Raw genomic sequence first — 19,802 nt, forward strand, 5'->3', positions numbered from 1 at the left:
TCACTCCACCCGAACACGCAGTTCTACAGTATGGGGATATTTTAACAGAAACGGAAGTGATTCAGTCGTTTGCCAGCTTTGTAAGGTGGAAATGGCCTATCATAAAAGCACGACGGCTATGCACTTTGCACATTTCATTTCTTGTTAAATGCTATCTCTAATATAAGATTGTACTACTACTACAACTTTATTTTGCAATTTTTTTATTAAAAGGTGTTCAAATGAAGAAATTTGTGTTTTTCATTGAGATACATAAATTAGTAAATGTGAAATTGCTATACAAGTCAAATAATGGGAAAATAATCGATAATCGAATCAAATCAAAATAGAATCGGATTGAAAAATTTATCGCTAGATTCATCGATTAGGAAAATAATCGTTTTGCCCAGCCCTAGTGATGACTGTGTCCTACAATTAAAATTTTTTTTAAAAGCAGTTGGTAGGGGTTTACTGCTCTCAAGGTGACTTGCTACAGGAAGCGAAGGTGCTACTTACTAATCTGACAGGCAGACACATCAAGACTTCCTCTCAGCATATCTCCAAGAGGACTGTTTTCTGTCATCTCCTGTCGACAGAAAACAGAGAGCACATATGTATCTTTGTGAATGAAGACATGAATGACCTCACTGTGGTGGGAGCAGGTGTACTAATTTCTCTTTAAATAAATACAAAAAAAATGTGCTTGAGTAAGCATCTCGTTTTAAGGGTTTGATCCTCACAGTTCTATCAGGCTCGGCTGCTGACGGACTGATCTCCTCCACGTAGTTTGCCGGAAACCACATCTGCTTCTTTCCTCCACAGTCACCCTTCCACCTGAAAGATGAAGAGGCGGGAGGGGTAAAGAGACAAGGGATGTGGTTTGTAAATATTTAGAAGCGTTTCATATTTAGAAAATGATCCCAGGACTGATAAGAGAATTTTAAATGTGTCATTCACTCATTTACCGTAGTTCTCTAATGCTACGCACGTATTCGCAGTCTAAATTAATAATTAAGAGCTACTTCCTGAATGGATTTGATGCCACTCACTTACCATCCCCCTTCCTGTTTTTCCACATTAGAGATGATAGCATTCTTAGTGAAGGAAAGCTCATCGTCTCTCTGGGCTTTATACTCATACATGGCTCGCACCGTGCACTGAAAGACAGCACACAAGGTTACGTCATGTTTACATGTCCAAGTGTTGATGTTGCAGATCTCAGCTAACCGTCGATTTCTCCATCCTGCACTCTTACCTTAAATGTTGGCATTTGATTAGCCTCCACATAAAAGCCTGGATTCCTTCCCTCATACAGTGACCCGTAGTCTGGCTCCTATTGGGCAATACATTATGAGTTTGTTTTTCTTTTTGCTAGGCTGGTGGTGATTTCACCACAGAATGAAACTAGCATAATGGCATGAAACAATACAGCATTTTTCACTGGCCAGACGTTTCCTTTGTAGACTGTATAATGTGGTACTTACAGCAGTGCCTATCTTCTCCAGTGTGTCCTCGTTGATGGGATAGCGTAGTTTCATTTTACGGTACAAAGGGTGCTTCTCATAGTAGCTAATAAGATCTACAAGGCTGTCAAACTCTGAGGTGCCCAGCACCACGGTCTGACCCTCCTGCTGCACACGACAGTGCTTTATTTTACCCTCGGCTCTGTGAAGAAACCCAAAGAGAGAACTCTGCTAAATAACTGTGATCCAAGGCATTTATGTGCATCTACACTCAATATGCTGATCATCTAAGATTTAAACTGGCAACTAAGTTACCTGAATGAAATGGCAAAGGAGTTGGGCTCTGCCCTTTTCCTGACTAGAAAAGCCCCATCGCGAGGAACCCTCATCAACATGTTCTCTGCATGGCTCCTGGAGAGGTTGGCGTGGTACCACCTGCGACAAACAAAAACAAAAATATGATGCACATCACGTAATAAATTCAGCACTTTCTCAGTAATCTTTGAAAATGCACGTGTACTCACTCTTTGCTCTCGTGAGCATTGGTCTGAGGTACCGGCTCAGTCAGCTTCATCTCAAATTCGTTACAGCGCAGCGCCACCTGCTGGTAGTGGGTAATCAGAGCAAAGAGCGTGTCAAATACCAGGTTGTCAGTCAGGTAGAACTTTGGGCTGCCTGCCTCCTGACGAGAGTGGATGCGACAGTGCTGCACCCGACCCGAGCGCCTGTTGCAGAGATGGGAGGCATGGAGAGAGAGAGAAAGAAACAATGAAAGGTCAGTTTTTCTTCCAGTTTGATTACAAGTTAAGAACACGTGAACTCTTGTTAATCTTTAACAAACTGCCTTGTGATACCATCTCTACATTGTTCCCATAGCTTGCAGGTAAATAACAGACAGACTGATCTGTCCTGCCCTCCTTTCACAAAGAGCTCATAACATCAGACAGATCACACGTCACACTGTGACAGCCATGATCACTGACTGATCTGCCAGTGCGACACTTAAATTTGGTTATATTTTAGTGACACGTGCTAGTTTTCTACATACAAGTTAAAGTTCCCTATACTTAAAAGTGATTTCCCCTAAATTACCTTTTCCACCCTGAAATCCAATAGACGTTTTTTAAATACAAAATATGTGTACTTTACCAGAAAGACAGAGTGTAGTCTCCGACAAAAGTCTCGCTCTCCCGAACTAGGAAGGAGCCATCAGGGGCTCCAGTCTCCAGGCAGTACTCAGACAGCAGCCTCTCGGCTATCTGCCGTCCATCCCGCCCAGCACCAAGCTTTCCATGAAACCATTTCTCTGTCACATGTTGATCCATACCATAGGACACCTGGGAAGATTCAAGATGTGTTCACTTTATGTGTATCCACATACTTTATCTCTAAATAAGAGCCTCCCACAGACCTCTAAATATTAAAATTCTATCAAATTACGAACAATGCGAACAAATGTTCACATTCAAAAATAATTTCTGTACTTCAGCAGCAGATCAGACCTACTAACCTCTCTGTGCTCCTCCTCATCATCATTTCCTGGGTTACTAGAGGTCTCTTCTGAGTAGTAGATCTTACTGCTGGTCAGAACAAAAAAATGAGGGTACCACTCCTGGGATGAAGGGAGAGAAATGAGACAGATTGTTAGTTCAAATAGCTGGATCAAATATTTACAAGATCCATGTGTTACAGTGCAAAGGAAAAAATGCTGATAAAGCATGTCTGAGTTATAATTGTAAATATAACAGATGATAAAGGAAGACTGCAACATAATAGTCTTAACTTTATTTTTCATGTTTTTACTGATAAACACCACATAAAGCATATGTGATACAGAAGCTAGTTTTTCTTTTCTGACCATTTCTGCCCAAAAATTCTTTCTCGTGCAGGATTCAGAAACTATTTATAGACTGAACATGCTTACATGGTTAATGGGATCTTCCAGGTACAGGATGCCATTTTTAATGGAGTTGCTGATATCATTCTCTGAGTAGGGAGTGGTGGTGGACACCTCCTCATAGGCACTGCCTTCTGCGAGCTTCTTATGCTGCATCAGATAAGAGGAGAAGGACAGACAGAGTAAGGTTACTAATCCCCACCCCCAAAAAAATCAAAAGATTTCTCATGACTCCAAGAGGCTCTGACCTTGATGAGGATCTTCCTCTTGAGCTGATTGGGTGAGGGCAGCCCATCTGCTGCGATATCCACTGCCTTGGTTAGAAGCATGTCTCCAAACACCTTCTTAAAGTGAGTGGCCATATTCCTCTGCTGTACAATACTACAGTGGTCCTCTATGGACAGGATGATGGGATATCTGTAAAAGGGACCACAGATTCAACCTCAGAGGAGTGGCAAATCCATAGAAACCCCTTGTTTAACTTTGTTCTGATGTGACTTTTATTTTCTCACAGTGATGTCACTGTGGCCTGCCCACAGTGTTTCTACATTAGTGTGTGCCCATCATCTCTTTATCTTCGCCATCTCTTATCCTGTTAATCACCACATCCCCACTGACAGTCATAAAAAGAGAAGAAAACAAAACAAAACAAGAATAGCGCGTTGTCATGCACACTCACTCAGATGTGACGAAGGCGTGCTCTTTGATGGTGGTCAAGACATCAGAAAACTTGATTTTGGTTGTGAGGGTGTGCCCATGGTAGATGACTGGCATTCCCTCAGGGCCATCCCAGCAGTCCACTGAAAAAAAACATAGACACATGCATGCAACATCATTTCATCTTTTATCCTTTAAGGATAAAGAAAATAAACAGACGTGTGTGAGTGACGGGACAATTGTAGGATCTTTATGTTTCAAGGCAAACAAGATCGCTTCGTGTTTTTTTAAATTAGTTTGAGCTAACGTGACCTTTTCACCCTACAACAAACAAGTCTTATTTATAGAAACCTGCCTGACAAGGGTTTGCTGAAAAGCAATATCAGGAACGGTTGCATAAGTTTTTGCGTGTGAGGACCTGGTTAAGGGTGTATTAGCTGGGGTTAAAAGTCGAGCTGTGAAGGATAAGAAAGTGGGTAAAAGTTAATTAGTTGGTTAAAAGTCAAGCAGTGGTGATTTACTACTCGTGTGTGTGTGTGTGTGTGTGTTCCTACATTCAATACAGCGACAGCCCATCCTCAGACAGCGTGCGTATGCCTCCAAAGACGATTCACTGGAAAACTGGTCTCCTGTCAGGTAGCTAAAAATAAGCACACAATGTCAAGTATGTACACAAAACACACAGACACACAGGCTCTCAGAGGATTAACATGTCAGGGAGTGTCTTAACACACGAACACACTTTTTATGGTGATTACATAAATAAATCGATACAGTCATATCAAAAGGGCTCGTTCTCCTCTGTTGACCGGATAAATACTTCTTACTCATTCAGTCAGTCAATTCAAGCCTAATCAAAGCAACATGGGAAATTTTCATTCCGCTGCTCCAATGAGCATTGTTTCACATTTAGTACAGAATTACTTGCGCTGACTTTCACACACTTTTCAATGGCAGGAAAAATACATTTTCCTGCAAAATAAACGCCTGGATCTCATTCGGGAAAGAGATTGTTAAATAATACACTTTTATCTGATGTGTGAAGCCAGTTCAAAAGACCTCTTTTGGGAGGTTTCAAGAACTCCAGCATTCCCAGGGCCCAATTAAAGCGGGCAAACCAGACACATGCATAAATGCCCTTCATGCTTACGTGTTGTGCGAAGAGGAGATCCAGTAGTGAGACAGGGGGTTGTTCATATTCTCAGGACACACTTGGTCCAGGGAGGAATCCCAGATGGTGTTCTCTTTGGAGAACAGGTATGTGAGGAACTACACAAGAGAGAATGAGGAGCAGTGAAAAGTGGGAAGAATTACAGACCCTAACTTACAGCAATATACCGACGTGGCACTGAAATGATAATGATCAGATTCTTAAAAACATCTGACCTAAATACTCAGGAATCAGGGCATCGTTGCTTAAGGCATTTAACAAGTGGCTCAACACCTGTTTGTATGCACAGGCATGCGCTAGAGCCCCCAAGGAGAGGCGAACTGCCAAGTTCTGATCCAGCCTTTGGACTGTGAGAACTGTTGAGTTTGTGTTTCCACCAAAATTATTGTTATTTTTATGTTACTGGTGAAAAGGTCTATCTTGGTTTCAATATAATTCTAAATTCCAAGATATAAAGTAAAAAAACCAAAACAAATACAAAACCTAAACATTTCACTGCATGAGCCCATCTATCCTGTAAGCAGGTACACCTTGCAAATATAAATCTTTCTGGCACATTTTCACATGCTTAAACAACACAAATGCTCTAAACCACAGGGCAGTCAACTTGTACACATGCTAACAAGTAGGAAAAGTACAAGATAAAGTACTAAGATAAATGTTTCATGTCAAAATAATATGAATGCTTCTAAAAAACACTGTTAAATCACCGACCACGCACAACTGCCAACATGAATAAATTACAAAAACTAAGAAAAACTGAGATGGAACATTAAATGTGAGGTTCAAAATGTCATAATTGCTTAATCCAGATTCTTAGATTTAACTTGTGTATTAAACACATAATGACATTGGATTCCATAATCAGCAAACAAAAACATCACATTAGAGTAGGATTTGTACATATCAGATTCCCCATTAAACTTCAACTATAATAATTTCCATGTAGTGATAATATTTAAAATAAAGTATGTATTTTTTTTTTAATTATTCATGGGCTTTTCTTTGCACATAATCAAGGCCTGGGCACCAGTGACCTAACATCCTCTGGCACGAAGACACAGCATCACCTCCTGCAGGCTTGCTTGTCCCACTTTCCTCTTTTATTCATGACTTTATGGTGACCACAAAAATCATCCTTTGCTTTCTGCAGAACTGTCATGCTGCACCACACTCAATAACCTTTTATATCTGTGTAGGAGGAGGTGCTTCAGGGCCAAGATCATGGCCAGTCATGTTAATTTCTGAGCATCTCCCTCCCACACTAACAACACAGGGGGGAAATCGGAAAACATAACCTATGAAAACATGGTACATTTTTCCGTTAGTGAGCGAAGACCCAGAAAAAAAAACAAGAACACAAGTGAGAAAAGAAAGCGCAAGAGGCATCGAGGTGCGCATACCTCGTCTTGCTGGAAATAAGGCTGCTCCACTTCCCTCAGGGGGTCTTTCAGGTAGCCGAACATAAACTCTTGCACTTTGTTGTTATCTGTGGCCCACATCTCCTGCAACAGCAAACACAAACATGCATTAGAGCATGAAAACAAAACAAATCGGCAATAAAACATGTAAATGTCCAACAACCGAGAGAATACCTTTTGAGACTCCAAGAGGAAGCTCTTGAAGTCCTCCAGGGAAATCCTCTGTTCTGGTCTATCAATGAACCTGATAGAAAAAGTACTGGTTAATTTCAGCAAACAACCGTGATGCAAGAGAAAACATCACTGTGTATGTGTGTGCGTTTTGTATACCTACCTTTGTAGAAATGGGATTTCCATCTAAAAGATAGTAAAGAGACAAAAAACATTTAAAGTAATTAATCAAAGCGCTGCACTTTCAGTGTTAGACATCCTGTGAGGTGGGGGGAGGGCACTGAGGTTATCCATTTTATCTGACCCCTGCCTGCCTGCCTTCTTATCTGTGTGTGTGTGTTTGTGTGTCCTAATGGCCTCCACCAGAGAGGTTTGGTGGGTTTTTAGCTGGTGCATATTGATCTTGAAGCCATTTGAGAACGGACAGATGGGAGATGAAGTGAGCCTTGGCAGAGCATCAGATGGGATGCTAGGGGGATGAAAGCACAGGGACTATCTGTGGATACATAAAAAGACTGCACTTACGTTTTTCTGGGCATCAAACATGAGACTACGATAAAGCTGCGCAAACTGGCTGAAGGACACGTCTCCATTCCTCATCTCCGAGTCCTATAAAAGAAGCAGAGAATCAGAAAGAAAAGTGAAATGACTGTTAACGGCAAATCATAAATCTTTAGCCTCAAACAACATCATCGTGAAAGGGAAGTTGGCGGGGAGATGGAGTGGGAAGGAGGTTTGTGATAAGGAAAGTAAGCAGCAAGAGGTTACCGGAAGTTTCTCTCGGAGGAACCTCATGTTGGGCACCCTGTAGTTGACCTGGCTCAGCATGCTCTTCAGATCCTTACAGGATATCCTAAACACGTTTTGTTGAAAAATAAAACAAACACGGATAAGCATGTGCAACATGTGCAAACACTTCTACTTGTAGATACTATTGTGAGGCAGAAATGCCATTTTGAGTTTACAGATGGGCTGAAACCTTGTAAACAGACACCCTGCATGTTCTGTTGAGTGGTTTGGGCTTCACTTCTGCTACACAGCTTGGAATTTTGGCCAGAAATGACAATACACGGCGCACACAGTAACAAAAGCCTGTCAGGGATGTAACAGACAAACATCTCTGTACATCTCCTCTCCATTCTCTGCAGTCTGTTTCCTGCTGCAGGAAGAGTTGTTGGTGTGCGGCTGAGGGGTTAGTTCCCTCACTACACCTCAACTGAGCTCTCTCACAGACACCTACTAGCCGGTTGCAGCAAGTCTATGTGCTCTTAGATGAAAGGGCACACCACTGGTGTAGCAAACAATTGAGTTACATCTAATAACATCCATTTCTTGTGAGGGCGATCTGATTAACTCTGCAGCTGATATCCTTTGACCGAGTTTAGTTACCTGTCTTCTCTGTTGCGATCGACTGCGTAGAACTGCTTACGCAACCACCTTAAAATTAAAGAAAAGAAAGAAAGACTTAAGCGATTTATTGCATACAGAAAACAGATAATGCCGTCTATTTACACAAACTTTGAATAAGTTCAGATTTACCGCTCGATCTGAAGAGGTGTTGGAGACTTCAATGTGTCAGTCACAAGCGAGGTTAACCCTTGCACCCACATGGTCATCTCTTCATCAGATGTTGCTGTAGCAAAAACAGCTGATCTAAATAACTCAATTCTGTCACAGGCTAAAAATACAAGAAGCCTAGCAACAAACAAAATGTGAAGATTTGATTTATCAATGGTACTAATGATCTTATTGAGGTACAATGGTAACAGGCTACTTATTGTCAATGTGTAAGCCGTCCTTCTCTGAGCATACCTGCCAGGCTGAGTGATTTAAGGCGAAACTCTGTGCCGTACAGAATAACAAAGCAGTGGGCCTGATCGAGCCGTGCTGCCGAGTCCTCCACATAGCGATCAAAGTCCCGAGACTTCTGTCCAGAACGGATCTCCTTGATTTCTCGAATATCAACTGTAGATACAGACAGATATGTAATAGTTAGCAAAACACAAAGCTGCAGGATCCCAACACATGACACGGTAATATTCTGGTATGAATATGGTGTGCAAAACTTATATGCAATGATATGGAAATAATCAAAATAAAAGTATCTGGCACAAAAATGCAGACTTAGCTCCAAGCTCTCCTTGTTTTCTAATTCCATTTCATGTATGAAACATGAAACACTTCAGTACTAACCCTAACAGTCTAACATACAAAAAATAAAAACATTGTGCAAGTACCTGAAGCCCCTCTGACCACATAAAACAATGAAGCTGAGGCGGTGACCCAAACCACATTCAAGTATAGATCAAAAACCACCAATTAGTAAGCAATGGGGAGAGGGCAGTTTTTTGTTGTTGTTTGGGTTTTTTTTGTTTTTTTTAGAAGCTACTGGTCAGCTCTAATGATTGAGATTTCAAATATAAATATACATGACAAATATATCACAGTATGTACCTACTGCTCGTAAGTGCGGGCTGTTAAGTGTGCGTGTTTAAACATTTAAACAATATATGATCGGAACTATGACAATGCTAACGTTTTCACACAACGGCTTCACAGTTTATCTTTAGACATGACAAATGAAAAAGAAAAAAGAAAAAAAGACCAGATATAATTTTATCTCAACTCCATAAACGATCATTGAGAAACTTTACAAGTGTGTGGGCTGCAAAGTAGCACAGCGGCTTCCTATCAGTGTTACATTAACTGCAGTTCAAGACCTACAGCAGGGACTCTCCTGCTAAACACACACACACACACACACACACACTTCTTTCAGCTCCTGCTCCTCTTCCTGCCCCTGAACCACACATCCTGTGCCTTTGTCGCCTACACACCACATCTGTGCTTGCGTATAGGTGAGCATGTGCATGTTCTTTTCTCAAGCATAAAAATGTCTTCTCACAGAATTTCACCAAACTGTGCTCTAATCATATATCATATCTCCGTTTACTTAACCCGCCACACGGGCCAGCAGACTTCCGTTTAGACTGAAGCACTTATGACAGGCTGATCTGTTAGACAACACTTTTAGTCATTTGTGTCAAAATATTTGGAGCTTGCCTCAGACAGATGCAGGAAAGAAAGAGATAGCCAGAGGTGTAACCTTACCAAAAGAGATGAGAGGAGGTATCCTGCAAAACACTACCACACTTCCTTCTGTGCTGTGCCCTGTCTCCCAACATTTTTTATACCCAAGCAAAAGTATTGTCAGTAAAAATATGACAGCCTGATGTTTAAACTTTGGCCAATGTAAAGTTTACCCCCTTCCCCCAATTTCCTTTTTGTTTGTTTGTTGTTGTTGTTTTACTTTAAATAAGCCAATGTTATGATATTGCGAAAAAAGCAAACGATCAAAAAGAACATTTCTGTTTTTCATCTAAAATGTCAAACTTCTACTGTTTCACATACAATGTCAGGATGTGCTGAAAATATAGGAAGAAGGCCCAACTTTTTGACATTTCACATACATTTAATAAGAAAATTAAAAGAAAGAATATTACAAATAAAACAAATCAAAAGTAACTGTCAGCTTTAGTGTTGCTATAAAGCCTAAAATATTGGATTGGATGGGTAAAGACATAAGCTATGATTATTACTGAACTGCATTCAACCAGCGACTCAAAATTTTGAGATTAAGAATCGCTTTTGTGACAGTGTCCTTTTCCCAGATAGCCCATATTTTTCAACTCTGCAAGGGTTCAAATTGCACACCTTCTTGCAGTGTTTACAACTGAACCACGGTGGTGTCAAAAGTAAATACGTTCACAGCATTCGCTTAGAATTTCATGGCAACTGAAAACGTCACACTCGGCCATGCAGACTTAAGAGCTTTGACTGATAATCATGTTCACAATGTCAGCAAAGGACCATTGAGCAATTATTTTGCTAAATATTCTAAGTGAGAAAATATAAAGATGACTATAGAATAAATAAAAACATATGGGTATGCAATATGAACTTGACACTGTAGGATCTTTCTTGCATATGGGCACATCCACAAATTACCTGGACTGCATATTTTAGATTTTTAACCATAAATAGCCAGAAATAAATCTGTTAGGTAAGCCCCAGACTCATCTTTTTAACTATTAAGCAGATCAATCGTGTTTATGTGCACCATCCATTCTAAAGACTGACCTAAAGCAAGAAAAACCCCCTGAACATTTCCAAGTGACTATGCGGCCTATGTTGTGACAGTGTTTCACTGCACACTTCCACATCAGCTGATCCATGTGAGCTTCACTGACAGCATATGGGATCAACTTCAGCAGAAGACTTTTCCTCTGACAAACATCTGACAAGCCGCTAAAAGGGTTCAGTTCCCCTTTCCAAAAATCTCTAAATGGAACGAGTCTGCTGTTGAGTTCTGCTTGTTTTCCAGCAACAGTCTGCTCTCTACAACGTTTTCATACAGACAATCAATCTGAAAGCAGTTTCTGATTAAGTAACAGCATTGCTGCCTGAGGGCTAATGTCTCAGTATTTTGTTGAAAATGTTCTTACATATAAACTACGGCCAGATCAGAACGAGTAACACAAACACACACAAAAAAAGGTGGGTCAGTTAGAAATGACATCACGTCTGAGGTGTTACAGTGTATGCACGTCCTTTGCGGGAGGTATGGAAAAAGCACATCAGAAGGATGACAGTTTTCACACGTGTGTGCAAGTTAATTCCACCCGCAGGTTATGTAACTTAACAAAAACAACCCAAAGACTTCTTCATTCTCAAAAAAAGGTTTCCAGGCTACAGGTGAGAACATTTATTGGTACTGCTGCTGAAAAGGAACTCATCCAATGTCGTGGTGCGTGTTAAAACACAGTATGTGGTTTGAATTATTGTCAAAACAGCTCACCGACGTATCATAACAACAACAACGACAACACAGTTCTAAATCCTCTCTATACCTGAACACGCCTTACATTCCTGCACCATTCAAATTAAAAGGTTGTCAATGAATCCTTTCACTGTAGATTAATCTGCCAATTATTGCCCCGATGACAGTGTAAAATCTCAGGGCAGCAGTGGAAAATACCCATCCTAGTTTCCCAGAGTCCAAATTTCAATATCTAATTTTGTCACGATCAGAGTCCACAGCCCAAAGATATTGAGTTAGCAGTCATATTAAGCAAACAGCAATGTTTACAGTAGAAAAATCTATAAACATATTTGAGGAATTTTTGTTAAAAGACATAAATTACTATCAAAATAGATGTGGCTTCTTTTCTTGTGCTCATCTAGAATTACAGCTCTTATTCAAATGAAATGAATTTGACCGTTTCTGCATGTATGTGAACTGCCCCTCTGTGACTGAGCAGATCAATGCAACAGTAGATGTAGAAAGTAACTCGTGTCATTACAATGCAACAGTTCAGTGATATCCAGTAGAGTGCAAGACAAATATCTGTGAAAAATATTCCTAAAAGACCAAAAAACTCGAGTTATCCATGTATTCAGTGCACTGTATTGTCAGGGAGTATTATCCCTATTTTTCAACTTTTGAATAATCTGTAAATTCACTCAGTTAGCTCTCCGATTCTCTTGCCGTCTGCCATTGTCGCTTTCCGAGCTGCTTCTTCCTCAACGCAAGCCGGTTAACGACATTCATTTTAACCTCATTTATTTGCTCAATGTCAACATGAAGAGTCAAGAAATTGTGGCTCTAGCTAAGGAATCCATTTAGATTGGCAGTATGCGCAAGAAGTTTAAGTCGCATAGCCATTTTAGCGTTACTGTAAGCTTTGGAGAAAAACTAAAGGACTGACGCTTGTCAGTTTTTAAAGGTTAAAAAAAAAGAAAAAAAATCACATACTCTGATAATATAGGCTAAGGGGTCAGAGTAATGACTGAGGCCTCACAGGGTTAAATAAAAAAATTGATTCTGTTGCTAGTGTATTGATAACACCATAGGAGGAAGCGGATGTGGTATACTGCAGTATCGATTTTGTCCCAAACCTAGGAGCAGTTGCAGCACGGCATCATTATGTAGTGTTTATAAAGGGAAAAAAAAGTCTCATATTCAAACTTACGATGTGTCTGTCATTACTTAGCAAGTTTATATGTATTTGTCCTAGAATTAATATTACACTGCAGCTTGCATTTCTACAAGACTTTGCCCAGGCCTGCGAGTTGAATTTCATGCTTACTGCTGACCATTTATCCTTGCGTGGTTCACACTACATGTGAGAAGTGTTTATATCTGTGCCGTTTATATTTAATTTTATCAGTGTCTGAGCTGTGATGTGTTATATATATATATATATATATATATATATATATATATATATATATATATATATATATATATATATATATATATATATATATATATATATATATATATATATATACACACACACTTGCAGATTTAGAGAAGATTTTCTCAACATTCAACTGAGCAAAAGTGCAAAGGATGTAGAACTTCTAATGAACACCACACCAGGCTTATCAAGATGCAACAAATTTACCCACAGTGGTTTTCTTCAACCAGAGATAAACTGGATGACACAGAAAAATTTCTACAGTATGTTATTAAATATAACCCGCTAAACAGTGAAGTGACGCTGTGTTTGAAGATGAGCAATTTAATGTTGCCCAACGCCACGGCAAAAAGGAAGGACATGAAAGATTTTTCATATCAGGATATAATAAATTACTATTTAGTCTTTACCAGGTCTTACAATTAGGTAAATACAACTTCAGATGAATAACAAAATAAATAAACCACAATTCAGTAAGAAACTGTGTGTGAAAAATTAAGTACACCGCATGATTCAAATGCATATAGAGCCGCCTATAGCAGCAATAGCTTGGAGTAATTATTTTCTGTATGCCTTCATGAGTTTCTCATATTGTTGTGGAGGTATTTCGTCCCACGCTTCTTTACAGCTTTGCAGGCATTCATTTATGCACAGCTCTCTTAAGGTCCCACCACAGCATATCACTCAGGCTGATGTCTGGACTTTGACTTGTCTACTGCAACACTTATTCATTTTCTTTTTCAACTATTCTGTTGTAGATTTGCTGCTTTGTTGCATGACCCAGTTTCAGCCAAGCTTTAGCTGTAGACAGATGGCTTCACTCTAGAATACTTATGGTTCATGGTTGACTCAATGACTGCAAGGTGCCTAGTTCCTGTGGCTGCAAAACAAACCCAACCCATCACCTTTCCACCACCGTGCTTGACAACTGGTATGGGGTGTTTGTGCTGACATGCTGTGTTTAGTTTTCACTAGTGGTGGTGCTTTGCATTATTATCAAATATCTCCAGTTTGGTCTTACCTGTTCAAATAACATTGCCTCGGAAGTCTTGTGATTTGCTCAGATGCATTTTTGCCTAAGCGGTGCTGTCATGTTCTTTTTATTAAGAAGAGGCTTCCAAACAAGCCATACTTGTTCCATCTTGTTCTTTTTTTACTGTCACAAACTTTAACACTTAAAATGCTAGCTGAGGCCTGTACAGTCTGAGATGTAGCTTTTAGGTTTTTTGCAGTTTTCTGAGGATTGCAAGGTCTGCAATGAATTTGTTAGGAGATCCACACTTAAAGACTGATGGACTTTAAATTGTTTGGAAATGGCCTCATATACTTTCCTGATGTCTTTTCTCTTTGCCACTGTGTTAACACACCTGAATTCCCCAGAGCAGTAAATTCCTGAAACGTCTGCTTATGTAGAGATGCTCACACTCACTGATGATCAATTTCAGACTCACAAACAGCTAAGGCCACCACCACTATGTCTTCCATACATACACCTGCCCACCAACCCACTAATCTGAGCCATTGTCTAAGTAGCACCTCATCCTTCAGGCTATTTACATACAGACTATATACACGGACCAAGTCCTTTGCAATTTGTCCTTTTAATGAGTGACTTCATCTTGCTTTGTTATTTATTACTGTTGTCCTATTGTCTATTTATATTTCCTGCACAGTTTCACTGTACATGTACAATGACAATAAAGACGTACTCTATTCTATTCCAACCAAGTGCATCTGATTGGCAGCATTAGTCTTTCACACACTGCTTCTGCATTTTGGCTTAATTTTTGTTAAATAAATAACACTGTGTAATATGAATTTACTTAATTTTAAAAACTGCTAAGGACCAGATGATTTTAAATGCGCTTTTATGCCCTTTTTCGCCAATTGTATTTCAGTATCTCCAACCAGAGCTTGTAAACATAACAGGGTATGACCATGAGGTTACAAGAACTAAGTTGTTTTGTTTTGTTTTGTTTTTCAAGCCAGGACACAAAACTCAAATAAATGGTTGAGAGTATAAAAGTATTCATTCATAAAACTCTAGAAGCGGCTCAGAATTCATCAAAGCTTGCCAGCGAACTCACTTTCCATCTCCGTAGCTCTCTGATATTAAAATGAGTTGATGGTGCCTAATGACTCAAACATGATTTCGATTCATGTATATGTCACCTGGTATCTGTCACACACTAAACAAGGGGGTTAGAAAATGATTAGCATGATACTGCTGAGTTTTACTGAGGGTGCTGTGCAGGATGTGTTGCAGCAGTCTCTTTGAAAACAAACTATACACTCATGTAGTGACTAACAGAACTGGAGCAAACTTTTTCACTTAAAAAGACAGACTGAAGCCCAGGTATCCAAGCTGCATATTTATGACACGCTCAGAAGGCACGTCTGTCTACTGACAATTATTCTGCAAGACCACATCCTGCTATGTCAAGCCGCACATACATCATAGTGTGCTGTAGAGTAATACACAAGTGTGCGAGCCACAAATGAGTGCAGCCAATTATCTGATTGGCAACACGGGGCAAAAACTGAAAGGCAAATCACGTGGAGTGGTGAAAAAAAATGCACAAAATACACTTTAAGAGAGGATGGAACAAATGGGTCCACTTCTCAGCACTTTATATTTAGAAGCATGCAAGACTGCTGTTTCCACAGTTAATGGACATCATTCTTTCATTGCCATTGATAAGGGGTAAATACACGGGGCCAAATCGTTCCTGAACGATTACACACTTCCAGTAAAAACCCTGGTATTCTATTTCTGAACATTAATGAGCAGCTCAGGCCAATTTCACCTCTCCAGGAGTATCAAATGGCAGCTATGAGCTCATGGGCGTATGAAACCCTTCGCTAAGAAGATGATACTGATTTAACAAAAAAACAAACAAAAAAAACCATCAACACAAAAAAAAAAGAAAAGAACACCACTAAGCCTACCCTCCTTTGTGTGTGTGTGTGTGTGCTCTTTTTGTTGCATCCGGAGCAGAGTGCAGCTGTGCACAAGGCATCCTGCTACCCAAGAGACAGATGACATTACGACTCACTAAAGGCCTGTGCGTCCTCAGTTAGACACGCTGCTTTGTTGAAGATTAACCTGAATGTCAGCTTCCTGGTACTATACAGAATATTCCTATTAAAAAGGAACAAAAGAGCGCAAGGAAACAGTGTTTCTTCTCTGCGTCGACCCTGGAACTATTTGTACCCGACACGTGATTTAATTTCTTCTTCCTCTGATATTCATACCTGCTTTTTCCAAGAGAAATAAATATATTATATTGCAAGAAAATAATCCCAAACAACTGAACATTTAAGCAACTTGTCGTTCAGTAAGAAGCACTTTAAACACTGATATTACGACACACAGGCGGGGTTGCATATTTTCTTTCTATCATACAACTTTAGCTATTAGATCGATTTATGCGCTTAAAAAGCAGCCGCTTCAGTTTTACTTCTACCGTACTGATCCCAGTTTCTCCAAATTGTCTTTAGTGTAAAAACCTCTTCAACCAACCAACCTCTTAAACTACTCATGTATTTGTGAAGTAACTTTCATTTTTAATCCTAGCAGTACAACTTACATTTTTCACAACACAAAGGTTTTGGCGTCTTTAAAGGTTAATCAGTTGCCTTGGGTTCCAATGTAGACATCAACTAAAATATCTTACACCAATAGCTGCTAGTTATGTGACGCTTAAAGCGCTTTTACCTGTAATGTATTAAAAAAATAAAAAATAAATTAAAAAAAATCCCACATCTACAATATCACTGCACCACCAGTCTCTTATTGATCAGTGGAATTGTGAGGTTTCACTGCGTCTTTGCTGTATGAATTCAATTATTTGGGGCTTTTAGATGTGACATCACATCCTAACTGACAACACTATCCAACTGTTCACAATACCATCATGTCGGCCCATTGTGCAAGTCTTTTGTGAGGCATTCAAGCACCTTAAAAAACATTGCACCCATCATATTTCTGACTGTATGCCAACCAACCAGTTCTGGCACATATACCTTACAAATTTACCAGTCATCAGGAGCGCTGATATTTGTATGAGCATGTTTGCACTGACAGAATACTCACTCTCGCCCTCTATTTTATCCGTGCCCCGAGTCCAGATAATAGTCCTGGTCTCCAGCTTTACTTGAAATGTCCTTCTCTCTGGCCGCTGGGACTTCTTAGAATAAAATAGTGTCAGTACTGTCCCCAGCTCCAGGTCTCGGTACAGGTTGTTCATCTCTGTGGCGTTGTCCATCCACGGCACAGGTCCGTTGGAAAAGAAGCCAGAGGTCCCAGCCATGTTCACTTCCCCTGTTTGTTATCCGTTTCCTCTCAGAACAATCTGCTCAGTCCAGGCTTAGACAGGGATACCTACAGCAGGAGAAGAAGGGAGGGGAAGCCCGTGAAACAACAATTCCTCTGGGACTTCATGTGTGTCAGTGCTGCATGCACATTATAAGGCACCAAAGAGTTTGATGCTCTCAAGAGCCATGTTTTAAACGATACTGGATAAAGTGTAAATGTTTCTATCATCCAATCTTTATAAATAAATGCACACTGTAAGACACTGCTACCCATATGTTGAGATACATGTCAAATACGAACGTAGGGAGTAATAATGCTTTATAATGACCATTTATAAAATTATATTTCTAAAAACTCTTGTTTAATGTTCAGCCCCGAAGCCACAAATGACTCATGTCATACACACACACAAATATATATGTATATATATATATATATATATATATATATATATATATATATAATAACCTAGATATTTTACGTTGTACGTTTTGATTACAAACATTCAACTTCTCAGATCATTTTATCTTCCGTACTTACATGCTAAACAAAATAGTACAAAATATCACTATGTAGTTTTGCAGCACATAAATTCACCAAATAATGAAAATGTGGGCAAAGAATATATTTCAAAACATACCTTTGACCTTATTAAACTTAAGGGTACAGTTACTGAGAGCAACGATTAGGCTACAACCTTTCAATCCCATCAGAGAGAGTGCATTATGTATCATTAAGAGTGGTGTGAATAAATGAGAGCTGCATCCGAAACCCATCGTGCAACCAGAAATCATGTTGATGTAGATAAAAACAACAGAAAGGAGAGAGGGGGTTTAATGTTATTTAGACTGCTTTTTCAATTAAAAACAGAAAATGACCAACAGGCCTGTAACTCCCTACAGGAAAAAAAGTTTCCTGTGAAAACATTTTTAGGAATACAACTGGTGGCGAATGGCAGAAGAGTGGGGTTAACGCTGTAACAAGAACCGTCTGGCTATTTTCACGGCGTGGAAACGGGGCCGGTGTGTGCTAGCATTTCGCTGGGCGAAAACAACAAACATACCCTGCTAGACCCGTAAAAAAACAGGGGGACTAAGGTAGCAGTAGCTGTTCTATTCATTCCTACTCCTCCTTTTCCTTTTCCGTGCGGAGAAAAATTAACTGGGAAAACAACACGTCGGAGAGGGGCTGCCGTGCTGGAACTACCTACCGCCGCAATCTCGGCCCGACCGCACATCTCCAACGGCTGGCTGCTCCTCTCTCCTCGCGTCTTTTCTCCTTCTTTTTTTCCCACCCACACTCAGGTTTTCCGTGATTAAATCATCGCCGGGCTCTCATAAGGCGCTGCGGTCCGGACAACAACAATTCCCGTTTCCTCTTCTCGCCTCTGGCCGTCCATAGAGAGAGAGAGAGAGGCAGACAGACACCGAAGCCCGTGGTAAGACTACGCAAGTTTGTCTGCTCTCGGATCAAGCCAGCGCAGGCCCTCTCTGGCACGTCAAGCTACCCGGAGTCTGTCACGAGGCTTCCGTCGCGGCTTTTCACAATAAAAGAACCACCCGCGTCGCGTAAAGAGGTTGAGAATGTAGTTAATAAAGATTAATTACTCACGTGTAACATTAGATTCAGCATCACTTTAATTAAACAAAGGTAAAAAAAAAATCACATAGTCCCTTTCAGTTGAAAAATAAATCAGCGCCCGTTTCTTAACTAGGGCGACCTGATGTCCCTCTTTATGTGGGACAGCGCAGTTTTATTTATTCGTTTTTTATTTTTGTTTTTTGTTTTATTCCTTGCCCCACTGTCCCACATCTTGAGACGACGTTACACATTTTGACTGGTTCATGCACATTTCTGGCTTTTGTAAAAGCTTTTTAATATAGTCAGAAAAAGGTTATCCTAATGCCAGTTCAATCCACTTTTATTTATATAGTGCCAAATCACAAAAACAGTTACCTCAAGGTGCTTTGTATTGTAAAGTAATGACCCTACAATAATATAGACAAAACCTCAACAATAACTCGACCTCCTTATGAGCTAGCATTTCGCACAAACTGTGTTTAGTCAGCATTTATTTTATAGCGATCTGATCGCCCTATTCCCAACAGCTGTATGAAACAGAAACATAATACTTCACATACCTTTCACACATTTAACATATGTATGTTTATTATCATTATCAGTGTTTATTATCAAAGTAGTTGCGCTTTATTTCAAATAAACAGAGGCATCACCATGAGTGTTGTGTGTACTTTTGGTTGTTTGTTGTGTTTTGTTTATGCAGTTGCTTTATCATCTGTGGTGACGGTGAAGCATGTTGTAATACTGGTTTTAAACAGGAGGCAACATCCACAGTTAAATGAGGAAGCAGAAAAAACTGCCGCTCCTTGAGGTTCCTTGAAGGAAATGGAGGCCCTGTCATATTTTCAAGCTATGACAGGGCTCATAGGGGAGATCGTCTG

General features: G+C 40.0%; 1 protein-coding gene across 1 annotated transcript in view; it reads right to left on the reverse strand.

Annotated features, from left to right (window-relative positions):
• plcg1 (phospholipase C, gamma 1) overlaps positions 1 to 18,812 on the reverse strand; it is a 28,812-nt gene extending 10,000 nt beyond the window's left edge. The window contains exons 1-24 of the mRNA XM_063463595.1: positions 18,551 to 18,812; positions 17,119 to 17,406; positions 8,572 to 8,724; positions 8,299 to 8,392; positions 8,149 to 8,196; positions 7,528 to 7,612; positions 7,285 to 7,368; positions 6,923 to 6,945; positions 6,763 to 6,832; positions 6,571 to 6,672; positions 5,147 to 5,265; positions 4,551 to 4,636; positions 4,019 to 4,139; positions 3,588 to 3,756; positions 3,367 to 3,489; positions 2,953 to 3,054; positions 2,592 to 2,779; positions 1,967 to 2,167; positions 1,758 to 1,877; positions 1,464 to 1,644; positions 1,235 to 1,312; positions 1,033 to 1,136; positions 720 to 813; positions 496 to 565 (exon numbers count right to left, since the gene is read on the reverse strand). Of these exons, the coding sequence (XP_063319665.1) occupies positions 496 to 565; positions 720 to 813; positions 1,033 to 1,136; positions 1,235 to 1,312; positions 1,464 to 1,644; positions 1,758 to 1,877; positions 1,967 to 2,167; positions 2,592 to 2,779; positions 2,953 to 3,054; positions 3,367 to 3,489; positions 3,588 to 3,756; positions 4,019 to 4,139; positions 4,551 to 4,636; positions 5,147 to 5,265; positions 6,571 to 6,672; positions 6,763 to 6,832; positions 6,923 to 6,945; positions 7,285 to 7,368; positions 7,528 to 7,612; positions 8,149 to 8,196; positions 8,299 to 8,392; positions 8,572 to 8,724; positions 17,119 to 17,335 (2,632 nt within the window). The 5' untranslated portion in view covers positions 17,336 to 17,406; positions 18,551 to 18,812. The remainder of the gene's footprint in view (positions 1 to 495; positions 566 to 719; positions 814 to 1,032; positions 1,137 to 1,234; positions 1,313 to 1,463; positions 1,645 to 1,757; positions 1,878 to 1,966; positions 2,168 to 2,591; positions 2,780 to 2,952; positions 3,055 to 3,366; positions 3,490 to 3,587; positions 3,757 to 4,018; positions 4,140 to 4,550; positions 4,637 to 5,146; positions 5,266 to 6,570; positions 6,673 to 6,762; positions 6,833 to 6,922; positions 6,946 to 7,284; positions 7,369 to 7,527; positions 7,613 to 8,148; positions 8,197 to 8,298; positions 8,393 to 8,571; positions 8,725 to 17,118; positions 17,407 to 18,550) is intronic.
• Positions 18,813 to 19,802: the final 990 nt, after the last annotated feature.

Source organism: Pelmatolapia mariae, linkage group LG20, assembly GCF_036321145.2.
Source record: "Pelmatolapia mariae isolate MD_Pm_ZW linkage group LG20, Pm_UMD_F_2, whole genome shotgun sequence".
NCBI lineage: Eukaryota > Metazoa > Chordata > Actinopteri > Cichliformes > Cichlidae > Pelmatolapia > Pelmatolapia mariae.